At 48.0% G+C, this 17,821-nt stretch overlaps 1 protein-coding gene across 1 annotated transcript in view; it reads right to left on the reverse strand.

Moving 5' to 3' along the window:
- stum (stum, mechanosensory transduction mediator homolog) overlaps positions 1-17,132 on the reverse strand; it is a 30,590-nt gene extending 13,458 nt beyond the window's left edge. Inside the window, exon 1 of the mRNA XM_063072521.1 lies at positions 16,399-17,132. Coding sequence (XP_062928591.1) covers positions 16,399-16,765 — 367 coding nt within the window. The 5' untranslated portion in view covers positions 16,766-17,132. The remainder of the gene's footprint in view (positions 1-16,398) is intronic.
- Positions 17,133-17,821: the final 689 nt, after the last annotated feature.

Consider the following 17,821-nt stretch of genomic DNA (forward strand, 5'->3'; position numbering starts at 1 on the left):
GCCCAGGAGGAGCCTGCCTAGCCTCAAGTCTGAAGACTCCAGCCTCCTGCCTAGCCTCAAGCCTGAAGACTCTAGCTTCCTGCCTCCGGCCAAGCCTCGCCTCAAGTCTCTAGCCTCTAGCCTCAAGCCTGAAGACTCCAGCCTCGTCCTGCCTGCCTGCCAAGCCTCGTCCTTGCCTAGTTCTGGGGTCCGAGCCAGAGGCAAGACTCAGGTACTGGGTCCTTGTCCAGTCTCTGGCTTGGAGTCCAAGCCCGGGCTCCTAGCTCTCTTGTCCAGTCCTGTTCCAGGTTCCTGATTTTCCTGTCCATGTCCTTGCCCTCGCCCTGTATCATAGTCCAGTCCCTAGTCCTTCAGTGTCTGTGTCTTGCACTTGGGTCCGTTCCCAGCCACCTCCGTATGACAGTAAATCTGCATTCTTTCCAGTTTAACCACATTTTTCCGATAACATGGTGACCTAAACTATGTACAATACTCCAAGTGCGGCTTCACCAACAACTTACATAACTACAACAAAATACTCCAACTTTTTAAATTTCTATTTTTGCACTATTTACTTAAATTAACTATTTAATATATATACTTACTGTAATTCATAGTTTTCTCTATTATGATGTATTGCATTGAAATGCTGTCGCAAAGACAACAAATTTCACGACATACGCTGTTGGTATTAAACCTGATCTTGATTCTGACCTCCTACGCTCACTGCCCTGACTAACGAAGGAAAGCATGCTGAACACCTTTTCCACCTGTGACACGACTTTCAACAAGCATTGCATTTGTGCTGCAAGGTCCCTCTGTTCCATTACGCTCCCTAGCGCTTTGCTATTCATAAGACAAGTATGACTTTCCGAAGTGCATTACCTCACACTTCCCTGTATTGAAATCCACGCCACTCTTCGGTCCATTTCTAATGATCAAGAACCTCTGTAATCGACAATAATCTTCTTCAATAACAACACCACCACCTCATTTTTTGATATCTGAAAACTTACTAAAACATAGAAACCTACAGCACATTACAGGCCCTTTGGCCCACAATGTTGTGCCGACCATGTAATCTACTCTAGAAACAGCCTAGAATCTCCCTACCACATAGCCCTCTATTTTTCTGAGCTCCATCTATCTATCTAAGAGGCTCTTAAAAGACCCTTTTTTTGTTTCTGCCTCTACCACCTGGCAGTGCATTCCACACACCCACCACTCTCTGTGTAAAAACTTACCTGTGACATCCCCCTCGTACCTACTTCCAAGCACCTTAAAACTGTGTCCTCTCGTGTTAGCCATTTCAGCCCTGGGAAAAAGCCTCTGGCTATCCATACAATCAATGCATCTCATCATCTTATATACCTCTATCAGGTCACCTCTCATCCTCTGTCGCTCCAAGGAGAAAAGGCCAAGTTCATTCAACCGTTTCTCATAAGGCATGCTCTCCAATCCAGGCAACATCCTTGTAAGTCTCCTCTGCACTCTCTCCATAGTATCCACATCCTTCTTGTAGTGAAGTGACCAGAGCTGAACACTACTCCCAAGTGGGGTCTGACCAAGGCCTTATATAGCTGTGACATTACCTCATAGCTCTTGAACTCAATCCTATAGTTGATGAAGGCCAACACACCATACACCTTCTTAGCAACACTGTCAACCTGCGCAGCAGCTTTGAGTGTCCTAAGGACATGAACCTAAGTTCTCGCAGATCCTCCACACGGCCAAAAGTCTTAACATTAATATTGTACTCTGTCTTCAAATCTGACCTAATGAAATGAACTACTTCACACTTATCTGGGTTGAACTCCATCTGCCACTTCTGCATCCTATCGATGTGCTGCTGTAACCTCTGACAACCCCCCCAGACTATCCACAACTCCCCCAACTTTTGTGTCATCAGCAAACTTACTAACTCACCATTCTAATTTCTCATCCAGGTCATTCATAAAAATCACGAAGAGGAGGATTCCCAGAACAGATCCCTGAGGCACACCACTGGTTGCCAACCTCCATGCAGAATACGAACCACCCACAAACACCCTTTGCCTTCTGTGGGCAAGCCAATTCTGAATCTACAAAGCAAGGTCTTCTTCACCTAATGGGGCGCCCAGAGATAAATGCAGTACTCCAGATGCGGCCCAACTAGAGTTTTATAATTCATAACTTTTGAATTCAATGCCTCGATTCATAAGACCAGCATGCTATATGCTTTCAGCTTGTTTGTCTACTTTCAGGGAGATGTTGAGTTATTGAGTTTGTGGTCAGTGCTGATCCCCAGTATGTTGGTAGTAGTGATAATGCCAATGAGTATCCAAGGGCTCTCTTCTTTTGGAGGTGACCACTAATTGGCATTTCTGTGGCACAAATATTGCTTGTCCTCTCACTAGGGTAGGGATGACAAACCTATGTCTCATGAACCCATGATAGCATGCAAAGAAACTTCTGTTGGCATGGTGGTGCCACCCCTTGTCTCTTTAAACCCTAAACATAATAAAAAGATACATAAAGATGATCTTTACTGCCAAACGAAACAATGAATGATATTTTACAACCCAGGAGCAGTGAAATGTTTTCACAGGAAACATTTTACACCAGCTTGGCGCCAGCAAGATGTTTGTGAGAACACGTGGCATTGGATGATGTGTTTTGAAACCCTCGCAGACCTGGTGTATGCATCAGTATTTGGATAGTACACGGTTGGGCCAGTTGTCATTGGTTTCACTCTGTTTATAGTTTTTCTTCTGTCTCCTAGTATTCTTAGATCCAACCGCCCCCCCCCCCCACCCCATAGCAAAAGAAACACCAAACAGCATGTCGGCCTCAGATTTTAGCAAGGTACAAAAATAACAGGGTTGCTGTCAAGAATAACTTCAACTTCCCTAATCTAGACTGGGAGGTCTTTAATGCAAGAGGTTTAGATGGGGCAGAATTTGTTAGCCATGGTGAGAAAGGATTCCTGATATAATATGTGGACGCGTCGACTATAGGATAGACCATGCTTGATCGAGCACAAAGCAATGAACCTGGTCAGGTGACAGATCTCTCAGTGGGTGAGCACAACTCCCTGACCTTCAGCATAGCTTTGGAAAGGGGTGGGAGCAGACAGTTTGAGAATGTTTTTAGTTGGGGATGGAAAATTATGATGCTATTAGGCAGGAAATTGGGAATGCAAATTTGGAACAGATGTTCTCAGGGAAATGCACAGTGAAAATATGAGGGTTGTTTAAAAAACACATGCATGGGATACTGGATAGGTTTGCCCCATTGAGGCAGGAAAAGAATGGTAGGGCAAAGGAACCATGGTTGAAATGAGAAGTGGAACATTTAGTTGAGGGGAAGCAGGGATCAGACTGATCTCCTGAGAGTTGTAAGGTAGCCAGGAAGGAGCTTAAGAAGAGCCTTAGGAAAGCTGGAAGGGAAATGGGAAAGCCTGCACAAGTAAGGGTAAGAAAAAGTCCAGAGTGTTCTACACACAGGCGAAGAACGGGGAGTGACTGTAGGACCAATCAGTGCGAAAAGAGGAATCGTGCCTAGAATCAAGAGTAAGGAGGGAGGTCCTTAATGAATATTTTGCTTCAGTATTCACCAGAGAGAGGGACCTTGATGAATGTGAGGTCAGCATAGAACAGGCTAATGTGCTGGATGTCGAAGTTAAGAAAGAGGATGTGCTAGAACTTCTGTAAAGCATTACAATAGCAAAGTTCCTGGGACTGGATGGGATATTCCCCAGGTTACTACAGGAAGCAAAGGAAGAGATTGGGTCACCTTTGGTGATTACCCTTGTGTCCTCACTAGCCAAGGGAATGGTTCCAGAAGACTAGAGGGTGGCAAACGTTACTCCTTTGTTCAAAAAAAGTACTAGGGATGATCTTGGGAATTATAGACCAGTGAGTTTTACATCAGTGGGGGGCAAACTACTGGAGGGGATTCTTAGAGACAGGATTTACAAGCATTTGGAAGAGCATAGTCTGGTTTAGAGGGGCAGGTCGTGCCTCATGAGCCTGATTGATTTCTTTTGAGGGAGTGGCAAAACAAATTGGTGAAAGTATATGAATGTGGTGTAGATTCGGGCAGATGGAGCTTGTTAGCCGTGGTTGGTAGCTCACCCAGCAGAAGGAAAACTCTGATTTCAAACCTCCTCTGCCTTTTGGGGAAGGCTCTGGGAGTAAACCCCGAGGGAAAATTCCAGAGCTGGAGTCTCTAAGGCAGTTCTGCGCTGAGTTCAACACCAATTGGCAACTCCTGCAATGCTGCTGGTGTCAAACTGTATTGGTCTCTGCTGTTCCTTTGGGTTCATCAGATGCATGGAGAGGGCAAGCTTGCTAGATGGGCAACAGTTTTCTCCCCATATTGTACTGTCCAGGCTTGCGTATCAAGACAGCTAGGACACAACATCCATGGTAGACCCTGACTTACAGAGGTCTCACATACTTGGCATTCGACAAAGTTCCCCATGGTCAACTCCTTTAGAAAGCCAGGGAGTATGGCATCCAGGGCATCCTAGCTGTGTGAACACAGGATTAGCTTGTCCTCAGAAGGCAGAGGGTGGTAGTAGATGGAGCATGCTCTGCCTGGAGGTCTGTGACCAGCGGTGTTCCACAGGGATCTGTCCTGATCTGACCCCTACTCTTTGTGATGGGGTTTATAAAAGACATAAATGAGGAATTGGAAGGATGGGTTAGTAACTGCAGATAACACAAAGGGTGATGATGTTGTGCAAGGACATCACCAAAGATGGACATTGACTGGATACAGAGCTGGGCTGAGACGTGGCAGATGCAGTTCAATCCAGAAAAGCGTGATGTAATACAATTTGGAAGGTCAAACTCGAACGCAGAATACAGGAATAAAGGCATGATTCTTAGCAGTGTAGAGGAACACGGGGACCTTGTGGCCCATGTCCGTAGATCCTTCAAAGTTGTCATGCAAGTTGATAGGGCAGTTAAGAACGTGTATGGCGTGTCGGGGAGGTTAAGAACATGTATGGTGTGTCGGGGAGGTTACAAAGGTGTATGGCGTGTTGGGGAAGTTGAGAAGGCGTATGGCGTGTCGGGGCGGTTAAGAAGCCGTATGGCGTGTCAGGGAGGTTGAGAAGGCGTATGGCGTGTCGGCGAGGTTGAGAAGGCGTATGGCGTGTCGGGAAGGTTGAGAAGGCGTATGGCGTGTCGGGGAGGTTGAGAAGGCGTATGGCGTGTCGGGGAGGTTGAGAAGGCGTATGGTGTGTCGGGGAGGTTGAGAAGGCGTATGGTGTGTCGGGGAGGTTAAGAAGGCGTATGGCGTGTCGGCGAGGTTGAGAAGGCGTATGGTGTGTCGGGAAGGTTGAGAAGGCGTATGGCGTGTCTGGGAGGTTGAGAAGGCGTATGGCGTGTCGGGGAGGTTAAGAAGGCGTATGGCGTGTCGGCGAGGTTGAGAAGGCGTATGGCGTGTCTGGGAGGTTGAGAAGGCGTATGGCGTGTCTGGGAGGTTGAGAAGGCGTATGGTGTGTCGGGGAGGTTGAGAAGGCGTATGGTGTGTTGGGGAGGTTGAGAAGGCGTATGGTGTGTCGGGGAGGTTAAGAAGGCGTATGGCGTGTCGGCGAGGTTGAGAAGGCGTATGGCGTGTCAGGAAGGTTGAGAAGGCGTATGGTGTGTCGGGGAGGTTAAGAAGGCGTATGGCGTGTCGGGGCGGTTAAGAAGGCGTATGGCGTGTCAGGGAGGTTAAGAAGGTGGCGTATGGTGTGTTGGGGAGGTTGAGAAGGCGTATGGTGTGTCGGGGAGGTTGAGAAGGCGTATGGTGTGTCGGGGAGGTTAAGAAGGCGTATGGTGTGTCGGGGAGGTTAAGAAGGCGTATGGTGTGTCGGGGAGGTTAAGAAGGTGGCGTATGGCGTGTCTGGGAGGTTGAGAAGGCATATGGCGTGTCAGGGGGGTTAAGAAGGCGTATGGCGTGTCAGGGAGGTTAAGAAGGTGGCGTATGGCATGTCGGGGAGGTTGAGAAGGCGTATGGCGTGTCTGGGAGGTTAAGAAGGCGTATGGTGTGTCGGGGAGGTTGAGAAGGCGTATGGCGTGTTGGGGAGGTTGAGAAGGTATATGGCGTGTCGGGAAGGTTACGAAGGTGTATGGTGTGTCGGGGAGGTTAAGAAGGTGTATGGCGTGTCAGGGAGGTTAAGAAGGTGTATGGCTTGTCAGGGAGGTTAAGAAGGCATATGGCGTGTTGGCCTTTATTAATCAGGGGACTGAGATCACACTGTGAGGTAGTGTTGCAGCTCTAATAAACTCTGGTTAGACCACACTTGGAGAATTGTGTTCAGTTTTAGTTGCCTCATTCTTGGAAGGATGTGGAAGTTTTAGAGAGATTTATCAGGAAGTTGCCTGGATTAGGGAGGATTTAGTGAATTCAGCTTTTCTCTTTAAAGCATAGGAGGATGAGATGTGACTTGCTGGAGGTGTATAAGATGATAAGAGGCATCGATAGAGTGGACAGCCAGTGCCTTATTCCCAGGGCAGCGATGGCTAATACGAGGGGGCATAATTTTATGGCGATCGGAGGAAAATATAAGGGTGATGTCAGAGCTAGGTTTTTTTGTTACGCAGAAACTAGTAAATGCATGGAACACAGCTTTGGACACAGAGGCAGGTACATTAGGGTAATTTCAGAGACTCTTACAGAGGCACATGGATGAAAGAAAAACGGAGGGCTCTGTGGGAGGGAGGGATTAGACTGATCTTGGAGTAGGTTAAAAGGTCAGCACAACATTGTGGGCCGAAGGGTCTGTACTAAACTATTGTTCTATGTTCTCATCACTTGTGAGTGAACACTGAATATTCAGTGATAATCATGGTGAATACTGCTGGTAGATTAGTGTCTCAGTTAATACTCTGTGAGCCACTGTTTTCGGTGATTAACTTGGTCAGCTCTAATTATAGGAGTAAACTTACTGACTAAACTAGTGCTACATGCATAACTCAAAACTAAATACAAGCCAGTATAAAATATTTGTCATTCAACACCATAATTCCCTCCAGACTTGACAAGAAGCTCAGAGTCCTCGGCCTTCACCCTGCCTTGTGCAACTTCCTGTCAGATCGCCGGGAAGTGGTGAGAGTGAGTTCCCTCACCTCCACCCCTCTGACCCTCAACACAGGTGCCCCTCAGGGCTGTGTCCTAAGCCCCCTCCTTTACCCTCTGTATGCCCATGACTGTGTCGCCACCCACAGCTCCAATCTGCTAATTAAATTTGCTGATGACACCACTGATTGGCCTAATCTCAAATAATAATGAGGCAGCCTACAGAGAAGAAGTCATCACCCTGACACAGTGGCGTCAAGAAAACAACCTCTCCCTCAATGTCGCAAAAAAAAGGAGCTGGTTGTGGACTACAGCAGGAATGGAGACAGGCTAACCCCTATTGACATCAATGGATCTGGGGTTGAGAGGGTAAACAGCTTTAGGTTCCTCCGTATACACATCACCGAGGATCTCACTTGGTCTGTGCATACGAAGTGTGTGGTGGAAAAAGCACAACAGCGCCTCTTTCACCTCAGATGGTTGAAGAAGTTTAGTATAGGCCCCCAAGTCCTAAGGATTTTCTACAGGGGCACAATTGAGAGCACCCTGACTGGCTGCATCACTGCCTGGTATGGGGACTGTACTTCTCTCAATCGCAGGACTCTGCAGAGAGTGGTACAGGCAGCCCGGCACATCTGTAGATGTGATCTTCCCACTATTCAGGACATTTACAGAGACAGATGTGTTAAAAGGGCCCAAAGGATCATAGGGGATCCGAGTCACCCCAACCACAACTGTTCCAGCTGCTACCATCCAGGAAACAGTACCACAGCATAAAAGCCAGGACCAACAGACTCCGGGACAGCTTCTTCCATCAGGCCATCAGGCCATCAGACTGATTAATTCACAGTGATACAATTGTATTTCTATGTTATATTGACTGTCCCGTTGTACATACTGTTTATCATAAATTGCATATTGCACATTCAGATGGAGACATAACATAAAGATTTTTACTCCTCATGTATGTGAAGGATGTAGGTAATAAAGTCAATTCAATTCATAGTTAGTGCAGCAACAAGTCTCACCGAGAGTAAAGTATGTTTATTTATCTTTCCTTCACCTTCACCAAAGCCTCTAATTTCATTTGTGTTCACATATATGTAAGAATACAACTGTTATTTTACAGTTGCCTTTTTAAAAGATTATTATTTCTAATTTTAGAAGTGTTAGCTGCTTTTATTTCAATCTGTTACACTGTCATTAATAATAAAACAATGAATACACATAAACAACTTGACTTGCGTTTTTCCCTTTTAAAATCCATAATTATTGTTATTAATTAATTTATTAATGATAACTTCTGCTTAAAATCACCTTGGCACATGAGAGAATTATTGCTCTACAAAGGTTTGCCACGCCTGATTAGGCCAGTCCTGATTCACGTACTGGCTGCCTAACTTGCTGAGGATTTAATGAGTGGAAGTGAATGCTGTGCAATCACCAATAAACATTCCCACATCTGACGGTTCATGGATCAGAAGCATTAACTGTAGTTCCCTTCCCACAGAGCCACGGAGCATTTTCAGTGTGATATTCCCAGCCACAGAAGTGGGCAGGCCTCAGCTAGTGATGTCAGATCCTGGAGCAGTGGATTTCAAGTTCACAAATTTCAGTGCAGATTCCAGCAGAAATTCCCAGTGCGATACTGAGAGCGTGGGTGAAGAACTTCAAACACAGGGTACTGGATCTCAGCAAGATAAACTTTTTAGTTAGCTGGACCTCCCATGTGCTACGATTATGGCAATTGTGAAAAGCCACTTTCACTTTGGTCTGGACACTAATCCACAATAAACATTGTGAGGCATTCTACCAGTTTATTTAATCACAGCTCTGCTGTTTTTCTCAGGAATTCCACTGGTATGCCTGGCCTCTCAGAAGATCTGAAGATGACCATATTTGGACAGAAAGAATATGGGGTGGGGTGGGACAGGAGTAAGGAAGAGGGGGAAGGAGGGATGAACGGGGATGAGAGCAACAGTCAGAGCATGAGAGGGTGAGCGAGTAAAAAGAGAGCGGGGAACAGGGAGAGAAAGAAAGAGACGGACTGTCGACATTTGCAAATAAAACCAAGTGAGGCATTTTATGCTCAAAGAAACCTATAACACATTTTATTGAACTCCAAAACCTACACACAAAATTGCGCTGAAAACCTTTACGTAATAGCATCATCACATCAGACCAGCCTCTTGAAAAGAAACCCCAACTCAATATCGGTGGTTGTGAATTATGTACATTCCTCCCAGTTACATTACCCTGCACAGACCCCCCAGAATTCACTAAAACCGACATTGTGAGCCTGTCTGGAGATTGGACAAGCTGCCCCGCTCAGGTCCTGTGTTCCATGGATGGAGGACCCATAAGTGCCTCTGCTCATCCAAAGGTACATTGACACACTCATGGTCGTGTTGTGACACCAGGGGCAAGGCAATGGAATACTCCAAATCTTGGTGGGCCGGTTTAAGGGGACCTACCAAAATACGTTCAGGTTTGCCCTCTTATCTATGAGAGAAGACTTCTGTCCCCATTCCAAAACACATAATGGGCCATCGTAAGGGGGCTTAAGAGGATGTTAGTGTGCGTCATGGCGGACGAAAACAAACGAGGTGGAATATAGGTCAACAGGAACCCAAGAGGATTACGTCAGGATGGGGGTAGGAATAGGTGAAAAGGAATTGAATTTACTGACGAGGGTGGAATGCTGTTGAGATGCCGACTGGGTGGTGGTGGTGTCAGGAATGAAATCGCCTGGCACTCGTAACGGCTGCCGGTTTTCCAGTTCAGCGGCGGACATTTTGGAGTTGTTCTCAGCCTCAGCAGGACCCATGGGAGATGATCATGACAACACTCATCGGCCAGGGAAGCCCTCAGAGCAGCCTTTAAGGAGCGGTAAAACCGTTCGCATTGGCCATTGGACTGCGGGTGATACGCTGTGGTGTGATGTAGCCTAACGCCAAGCGTCTGGGCCATCACAACCCAGAGGTCTGATGTGAATTGGGGACTGCGGTCAGAGGAAATATTTATGGGGATGAACACCCGAGCCACGTCTGCAGCCGTTGTCGAGGCGAGAGGGGTGACCTCTGACTCAGGGACCTCAAAAGGTGCCAGTGGCACCTGAACACGACGGTTAATTTTTACCACACAGACTGCAGTCCAATCACATACGTCCTTTCTGAGACCATCCACACAAACTATAGTACAACCAGTTTCTGTGAGGCCGTCTGGCGCAGATGTGAGAGACCATGTATGGAGTCGAAAACAGTCTGTCTCCGGTTTGCCGGCACGATGGGGAGAGGGCGACTGGTTGAGACATCACACAGGAGAGAAACCCCAACTTCCCCAAACTTATTGTCGGCCAACCCCAGGCCCAGACCTGGACCTCTGGGTCAGTAGCTTGATCGGCTGTCATATCGGCATAGTCGACCCCTATGTGTACGGCCTCAACAGCTGACCATGAGAGGCAATTAGCCACGGCATTATCTTTCCCCCTGTTATGTGTATATCAGTTGTGCATTCAGATATGTAGGCCAGATGGCATTGCTGCCGTATAGACCAAGGGTCTGGTATTTTGGCCATCGTGTGCATGAGGGGTTTGTGGTCAACGAACGCTGTGAAACTGCAACCCTCTGGAAGAAAATGAAAATGGCAGACAGCCGAGAAACTCACAGTCAAACGTGCTGTACTTCCTCTCGGGGGCACGGAGCTGGCAGCTGAAGAGATGGGCAGCTGCCACACGCCTCCCCAACACAGGTGCCCCCCAGGTCTGCGTGCTGAGCCCACTGCTGTACACTCTGCTCGCACATGACTGCACGACCAAACACCCTAGTAATCACATTGCCAAGTTCAATGATGACACCACAGTGGTGGGGCTCATCACCAACAACGATGAGACAGCCTACAGAGAGAAGGTGGAAGAGCTCGAGGCCTGGTGCCAGACAAACAACTTCTTCCTCAATGTCAACAAGGCAAAGGAGATCGTTGTCTACTTCGGGGGAACTCACACCACTCACACCCCCCTTTACATCGGCAGCACTGTGAGCAGTTTCAAACTCCTGGACTCACATACAGCCTCTCATGGCCCCAGAACACATCCTACACGGACAGGAAAGCTCACCAACACCTCTGCTCTCCGAGGGGGCTGAAGAGAGCTGGACTTTGCGCATTAATACTCACAACCTTCTACAGATGCGCAGAAGAGAGCTGCATCACTGCTTGGTGTGGAAACTGCACTGCGGCAGACAGAAAGCCTCTGCAGCGGGTAGTCAAGACTGCCCAACGCATCGCTGGCACCAGCTACCGCCATCAAGGACGTGTATACAGAAGGCACCGGAAAAGGGCCGACAACATCATAAAGGATTCTGCCCACCCTGCTCATGGATTGTTTGTCCTGCACCCATCAGGGAAGAGGCTACGTAGCATCCAAACTCAAAAACAGTTGCGTTCTGCAAGTAGCAAGGCTGATCAACACCTCCGCCCACTAACCCACCCCGCCACAGCCCCAACCACCACGACTTCATTTCCTGCCAGTCACTCCTGTGCCTAGCGTCACTTTGTGTACATACAATCAATGTATATAAGCTACCTTATGTATTTACATTTATTGTGAGATTTTTGTGCTGCATCAGATCTAGAATAACGATTATTCTGTTCTCCTCAACACTAGTGGGCTGGAAATGACATTACACAGTCTCAAACCTGTACTTCATCATTGGCCTTACAATGTCCCCCCGGCACCTGGTACGGCCCTGCCCCTGTGCCCAAATATTGAGCTGTTTGTGCGCTCATTTCTTTCAACGAGGCAGCCGTTGCTGCCATAGTAACCACCAGTCTAGCTCCTGCAGCTTTGACTCTGTCAGCTCTCGGCATGCAGCCTGGACTTCAGCAGCACCTCTTCAAAAATTCCTCAGTGTTCCCATTCCTGCTGGGACTTGTTCCCTTTCCTGCTCCCTCTCCTCAATGCTCCTTCGAACTCTCAGCACCAGACGAGGCCATTCAGTCCAGCAGCCTGTACTGGGCTTTTAGAAGATTCTAGTCGAGTCCCACTACTCTCCCCTGCTCTTCAGCCTTATCCTGACATTCTGACACCTGGACCCCGTCACTAGGTGAACCCCGGGGGGCCCTGAAGGCTTTCTCCCCAAACTTTGCCCGTATAACAGCTAGGAACTTCTCTGAGTAACTGTCCAACTTTTCCGGCAGTCTGAAGAGAGGAGGGAACATGGGACGAGAGAGGAAGCCTTGGTCATATCCCTGTCGAACAGACGAGAGCAGCATCAGGGTAGAATGAACTGCGTGGGGACGTCACTGTCTGTTGCCGGGACTGGCTTGGCTGACAAAAACAAGGCTACACAGGTTTCAGGTGAGGGGGAGGAGGCCTAAAGGGATCTGAGGGGAAATGTTTCCCTCTTTACCCATGTGCTGCCAGAGGAAGAGGTCAGATCTGATGCTATCACTACGTTTAAAAGATATTCAGGCAGACCCACTCTGTAAGCAGGCAAGGCTTAGGATTGGAACCTAGAGCGATTAGTGTAAATGGCCAGAGAGGTCAGTACAAATCTGTTGGACCAAAGGGGTTGTTTCTGTGCTGTATGATTCCATAATCGCTGTATGAGTTGGCCAACTCCCAAACGAGGTGAGGGACTGGGATAGTGGCTGCAAGTGGATGAACCCACACAAGGGATACACTTACCTGCACATTTGTAACTCAACTCGACAGCAACTGAAGCGGCCCAGACCTGCACTAGCACATACAACAGCACAGGAAGGGATAAGGCCCTTCAGCCCACAATGTTGTGCTGGACTACTTCCAACTATCCCTCCATTCTCTGCGCGTTCATTTGCCTGTCTAAGAGCCTGTGACTTGCCTAATAGGCAAGACCAACGTATTGACAAGTGACATACATGTCACGGATAATCTCCAGCAGGAGAGAGTCTTTCCCCTCCTACATAGCTGATAACCCTCTATTTTTCTTATGTCCGTGAGCCTGTCAAAGAGTCTCTATTGCATCAGCCTCTATCCCACCTCCGGCAGTGTATCCAGGCACCCCCCACTCTCTGTGTACAAAACCTACTTCTGACATCTCCCCGAAACTATCCTCCACTCGAACGACCTCCCCTGTACTGGCTGTTGTTGCCACAGGAATAAAGCACTGGCTGTCCACTCAATTGGTGCCTCTCATAATCTTATTATAAAGGTGCCTCTCATGCTCCTTTGCTCCAAAGAGAAAGCCCCAGCTTGCTCAGACTGTCCTCATAAGACATGCTCTCTAATCCAGGTAGCATCACGGTAAATCTCCTTTGCCCACTCTCTGAAGCATGACTTGACATGGATATTGATCACAGTTCCAGACTAGGTTCAATGTTAACTTTGTGATTCATGTTCAAGGACCCAAATCCCTCTGAACATTCTGATCTCCAATTATTTACAAGAATGCTCTTTCTTTCTATTTTTATATTCGAAGATGACCTCACATTTTTTCCATCCTGCCAATCCTTGCTCATTCAATTAACCTGTCCATATCCCCCACGTGCTCCTCCCAGTCAACAGTGGTACTGGGCCGTGGCAATTTGTGGCAGTGGCTAGCTTTGAATTCATCGAAGTTCAGAAGTTGACAGCCAGTGCATTCACCAACTCTATTGCCCCAGGCTGCAGGACATCAGGTCCTGTGCATGTGGGCAGGCTCTTTGGCTCACCATGTCTGTGCCAGCCATCATATCAATTTAAACTGCACACCTACTCACATGCAATCCCCATCCCTCCATTCTTTTCCTCGCTAAACGCCTCTCAAACATTGCTCTTATATCAGCTTTCAGCCTATTAAGAGTTCCACGATGCTAATCTCGCTGAGCTCCTCATTCACACCCGATGGCTTATGATATAATTGAATATCATCATCCTTCAAAATTTCCAGGCTTTCTGTGACTCCCTCCAGACAGACACAAACAATTTATTTAATTCCTTTTATTCCCATTCTGTAACTTCTGTGAATACCATTAATCTAACTTACTTATCTTTTCCTTCCTAAACACTTAAGGAAGCTTATTCAATTTAGTTTTATGTCTCTCATTAGACGTACCCAATTTACTTTAATCTTCATTGAAGCTTTACAAGCTTTTTTTCCTTTAATCTAACATCCTCTTTATCCCCACTTGTTAGACAATGCTGGACCACTTTTCTGTTATTTTTGCCCCTCCCATATATCACTTGTAAAATATATTTCTAAAATCTAAGTGTTAGCCATTGTTTGGCTGAAGATGAGGGTTCCTAACCTGGGGTACACGGACTCCTCGGTTAATGGTAGAGTTTCATTGCATTAAAAAGGTTGGGAATCCCTGGCCTAATGGATGGAGACAAAATTGAGTAGCACAGTTAGGGTAGGAGAGATGTCTAAAGGTAAGGGGATAAGAGGTTTCAAAGAGAACTGAGGAAGATTTTCTTTTCTCCCGGAAGGGTGGTTGAATCTGGAAACATTGCCTGAGGGAGTGGTGGAGGCAGTACATTTAAGGCCAGCACTTGAAATGCCAAGGTGTAGAAAGCAACAGTTCCAGTGAAGGGATTGAAGGGACATTGCCTCAAGATTCAGGAGTGTAGGTTTAGAACAGAGATGAGGAGGAACTGCTTTTCCTAGAGAGTGGTGAATCTGTGGAATTCTCTCCCCAATAAAGCAGTGGAGGCTTCCTCAGTAAATATATTTAAGACAAGGTTGGATAGATTGTTGCATAGTAGGGGAATTAAGGATTATGGGGAAAAGGCAAGTAGGTGGAGATGAGACCATGGCCGGATCAGCCATGATCCTATTGAATGGCGGAGCAGGCTTGACAGACCAGATGGCTGACTCCTGCTCCTATTTCTTATCTTCTTATTTCTCCCATCATGTCCCTTTTCACTGACCTCCTTCAGCTAAGGGGTCTGACTGTAACCAGGTGCCCCTTAGTAACTTTATCCCCTCCCTGATGCATCAGGGTCAGAAGCTTAGACTCCAGCTAATCAATTCTGAGTTGAATTTCCTTGAACTGAAGATTTAGTCACCGTGGATCACAACGGTTATCAGTTTCTCTTCATAGAATCACAGAATGGTTAAATTACAAAAGGACACAGTAGGAGCTGATTGTCTACTTGAGAAACTCACATCAATTATGATGTTAGCTAAAGGAGAGGTTCTACACACGGAGTTTTATTTCTCTGGAGCATTGAAGGCTGAGGGCTTGGGAAGGATAGTATGGACTCAAAGGGCCAAACGGCCTGTTTCTCTGACTCTAGAGCTCTATTGATGTGGGTTTAGTGTCAAATATGGACCAGGTTGGATGAGAATGACAATTCCCTCCCCTAATATTGGTGTTAAACCCAATCCCAGCGGTTCCATCGGCACTGAGAGTAGATTTGTTTTCATAATCAGATGCAGTGGCAGGGTTTAGACTTGTATTTCTGGATTGTTAGTCCAGTACTGGGAGTTCCTTATCCTACCAGCCAGCAGTATCCGATTCGTCCACCCCGCGCTGCCTGTCTCAATTCTTCTCAGATATTTAATGCTCCTTCTTTACTCAGTCCTTACCTCACCGATGTCCATCGTCTTCCAGCACCGCACTGCACACTCTCCTACACATTGGGCTTAACTATGTGAAATACACCAACAGCGAGACACACCTCTGACCATGACATACCCACAGAGTGAAACTCCCCCACCAACAGCGAGACACACCACGGAGCGTAACTCGCTCACAGACAGCGAGACACATCCACGGAGTGTAACTCGCTCACAGACAGCGAGACACATCCACGGAGTTAAACGCACCGATGAGGAGAGACACCCACAGTGACATCCACCCAACCCAGCCAAACTCGCGCACGAAACTGCGAGAGAGACAGACCCACCAACTGTCAAACTGAAATTATACAACACACTGTCTCACACACGCACACACATAAAATAATCACATACATTAATACGTGCCGCTGTCAAATAGCACAAACAGTAAAAAATATGCAACACACAGCAGACCCTTCGCGGTTATGTTGTGCCTGGTTGGTTTGTGATGCGTCTGGTTTGTATTTGGTCTGTATTGGCCAGGGTCCCGTGTTACTTTGCCTCGGTTGTTTTTTTTATTTTGTTGGGGTACGGTGAGGTTTAGCTGGTTTACACCGCATGCATTTAGCTTCTCTGGTCTGAGCTGCCCCTGTGGCGGGTTGCGAGGGGTTGATTCACCTTGTGCTGGGTTGATGCTTGGCTGTCTGAGCTGGGTTTGCGGGATTGTGCGGGCGCCGTGGTGCACTCGATGTTGTTGCATTGCCTCGCTGATCTCTCAGCCCTCCACTTCCCGTCCGCCCACACAACCCCACCCCCGGGACGGATGCGTTCAAAGGGTCCTTACCCATTCCAGGGATAAAGGTGTTGAGGAAGAGGCAGAAGACCGCCAGTGGGAAGGGCATGTAGGGGATGGCCGCCCTCAGCCTGCCCTTCTTCTCCCTCACTCGGACCACGGTGCCCAGATTGTGGGACAGGCGGTTCCGTGACCCAGCCCAGGCCTTCGGCTGCGGCACCTCCTTGCCCCCGGCCGCCTCCTGGAGACCTTGTTCCTGGGCGGATCCCGCCGCAACCCCGGGCTGCTCCCGATCCGATCCCGGATCCGATGGTCGTGCATTGATCCCACTTAGATCCTGGACGGATCCCGGGCCGCTCCCGGTTTGATCCCGATTTGATCCTGGTTGATCCAGTTTGATTCCGGATGCGTTTTTCATGGGTGGAACCCGATGTGATCCCTACTGACCCAGTGCGTTCCCGGATCTGCTGTTCCTGGATTGATCTGTGATCCCGACTAATGGAATGATCCTGGACCAGTTGCAGACCCCGATGGGATTCCGGACTTATATTCGGACTCAGTGCTCCTGGTGTTCGTGAACTGATGCCGGGTCCACAGTTCTGTCAACTGCCGCTCGTGTACTGATCTGCAACTTTCAACATCCAAGATGCCCCTGGATGAATCCCGATTAATTGACCCCGGTCTGCTCCTGGATCCGCGGATGCAGTACCGATCCGCTGTTATCCCGGATTCCCGCCCTTGCCGTTTTCCTCGCTGAGTCGGGCTCACTGAGCTGAGCATCTGGCTGAAAGAGCGCGGGAGTGAGCGTAAGCGAACTCTTAAAGAGACAGTAGCATCCGGACCTCACCCTTAAAGGGACAGTCATCCGGACCTCACCCTTAAAGAGACAGAAGCATCCAGACCTCACCCTTAAAGAGACAGTAGCATCCAGACCTCACTCTTAAAGGGACAGTCATCCAGACCTCACCCTTAAAGAGACAGAAGCATCCGGACCCCACTCTTAAAGGAACAGTAGCATCCGGACCTCACCCTTAAAGGGACAGAAGCATCCGGACCCCACTCTTAAAGGAACAGTAGCATCCGGACCTCACCCTTAAAGGGACAGTACAATCCGGACCCCACCCTTAAAGCGACAGTAGCATCCGGACCTCACCCTTAAAGGGACAGTAGAATCCGGACCCCCCCCCCACCCTTAAAGGGACAGTCATCCAGACCTCATCCTTAAAGAGACAGTAACATCCGGACCTCACCCTTAAAGGGACAGTAACATCTGGACCTCACCCTTAAAGGGACAGTAGCATCCGGACCTCACCCTGAAAGAGACAGTAGCATCCGGACCTCACCCTTAATGAGACAGTAGCATCCGGACCTCACCCATAAACAGACAGTAGCATCCGGACCTCACCCTTAAAGAGACAGAAGAATCCGGACCTCACCCTTAAAGAGACAGAAGCATCTGGACCTCACCCATAAA

This window comes from Mobula hypostoma, chromosome 2, assembly GCF_963921235.1.
Source record: "Mobula hypostoma chromosome 2, sMobHyp1.1, whole genome shotgun sequence".
NCBI lineage: Eukaryota > Metazoa > Chordata > Chondrichthyes > Myliobatiformes > Myliobatidae > Mobula > Mobula hypostoma.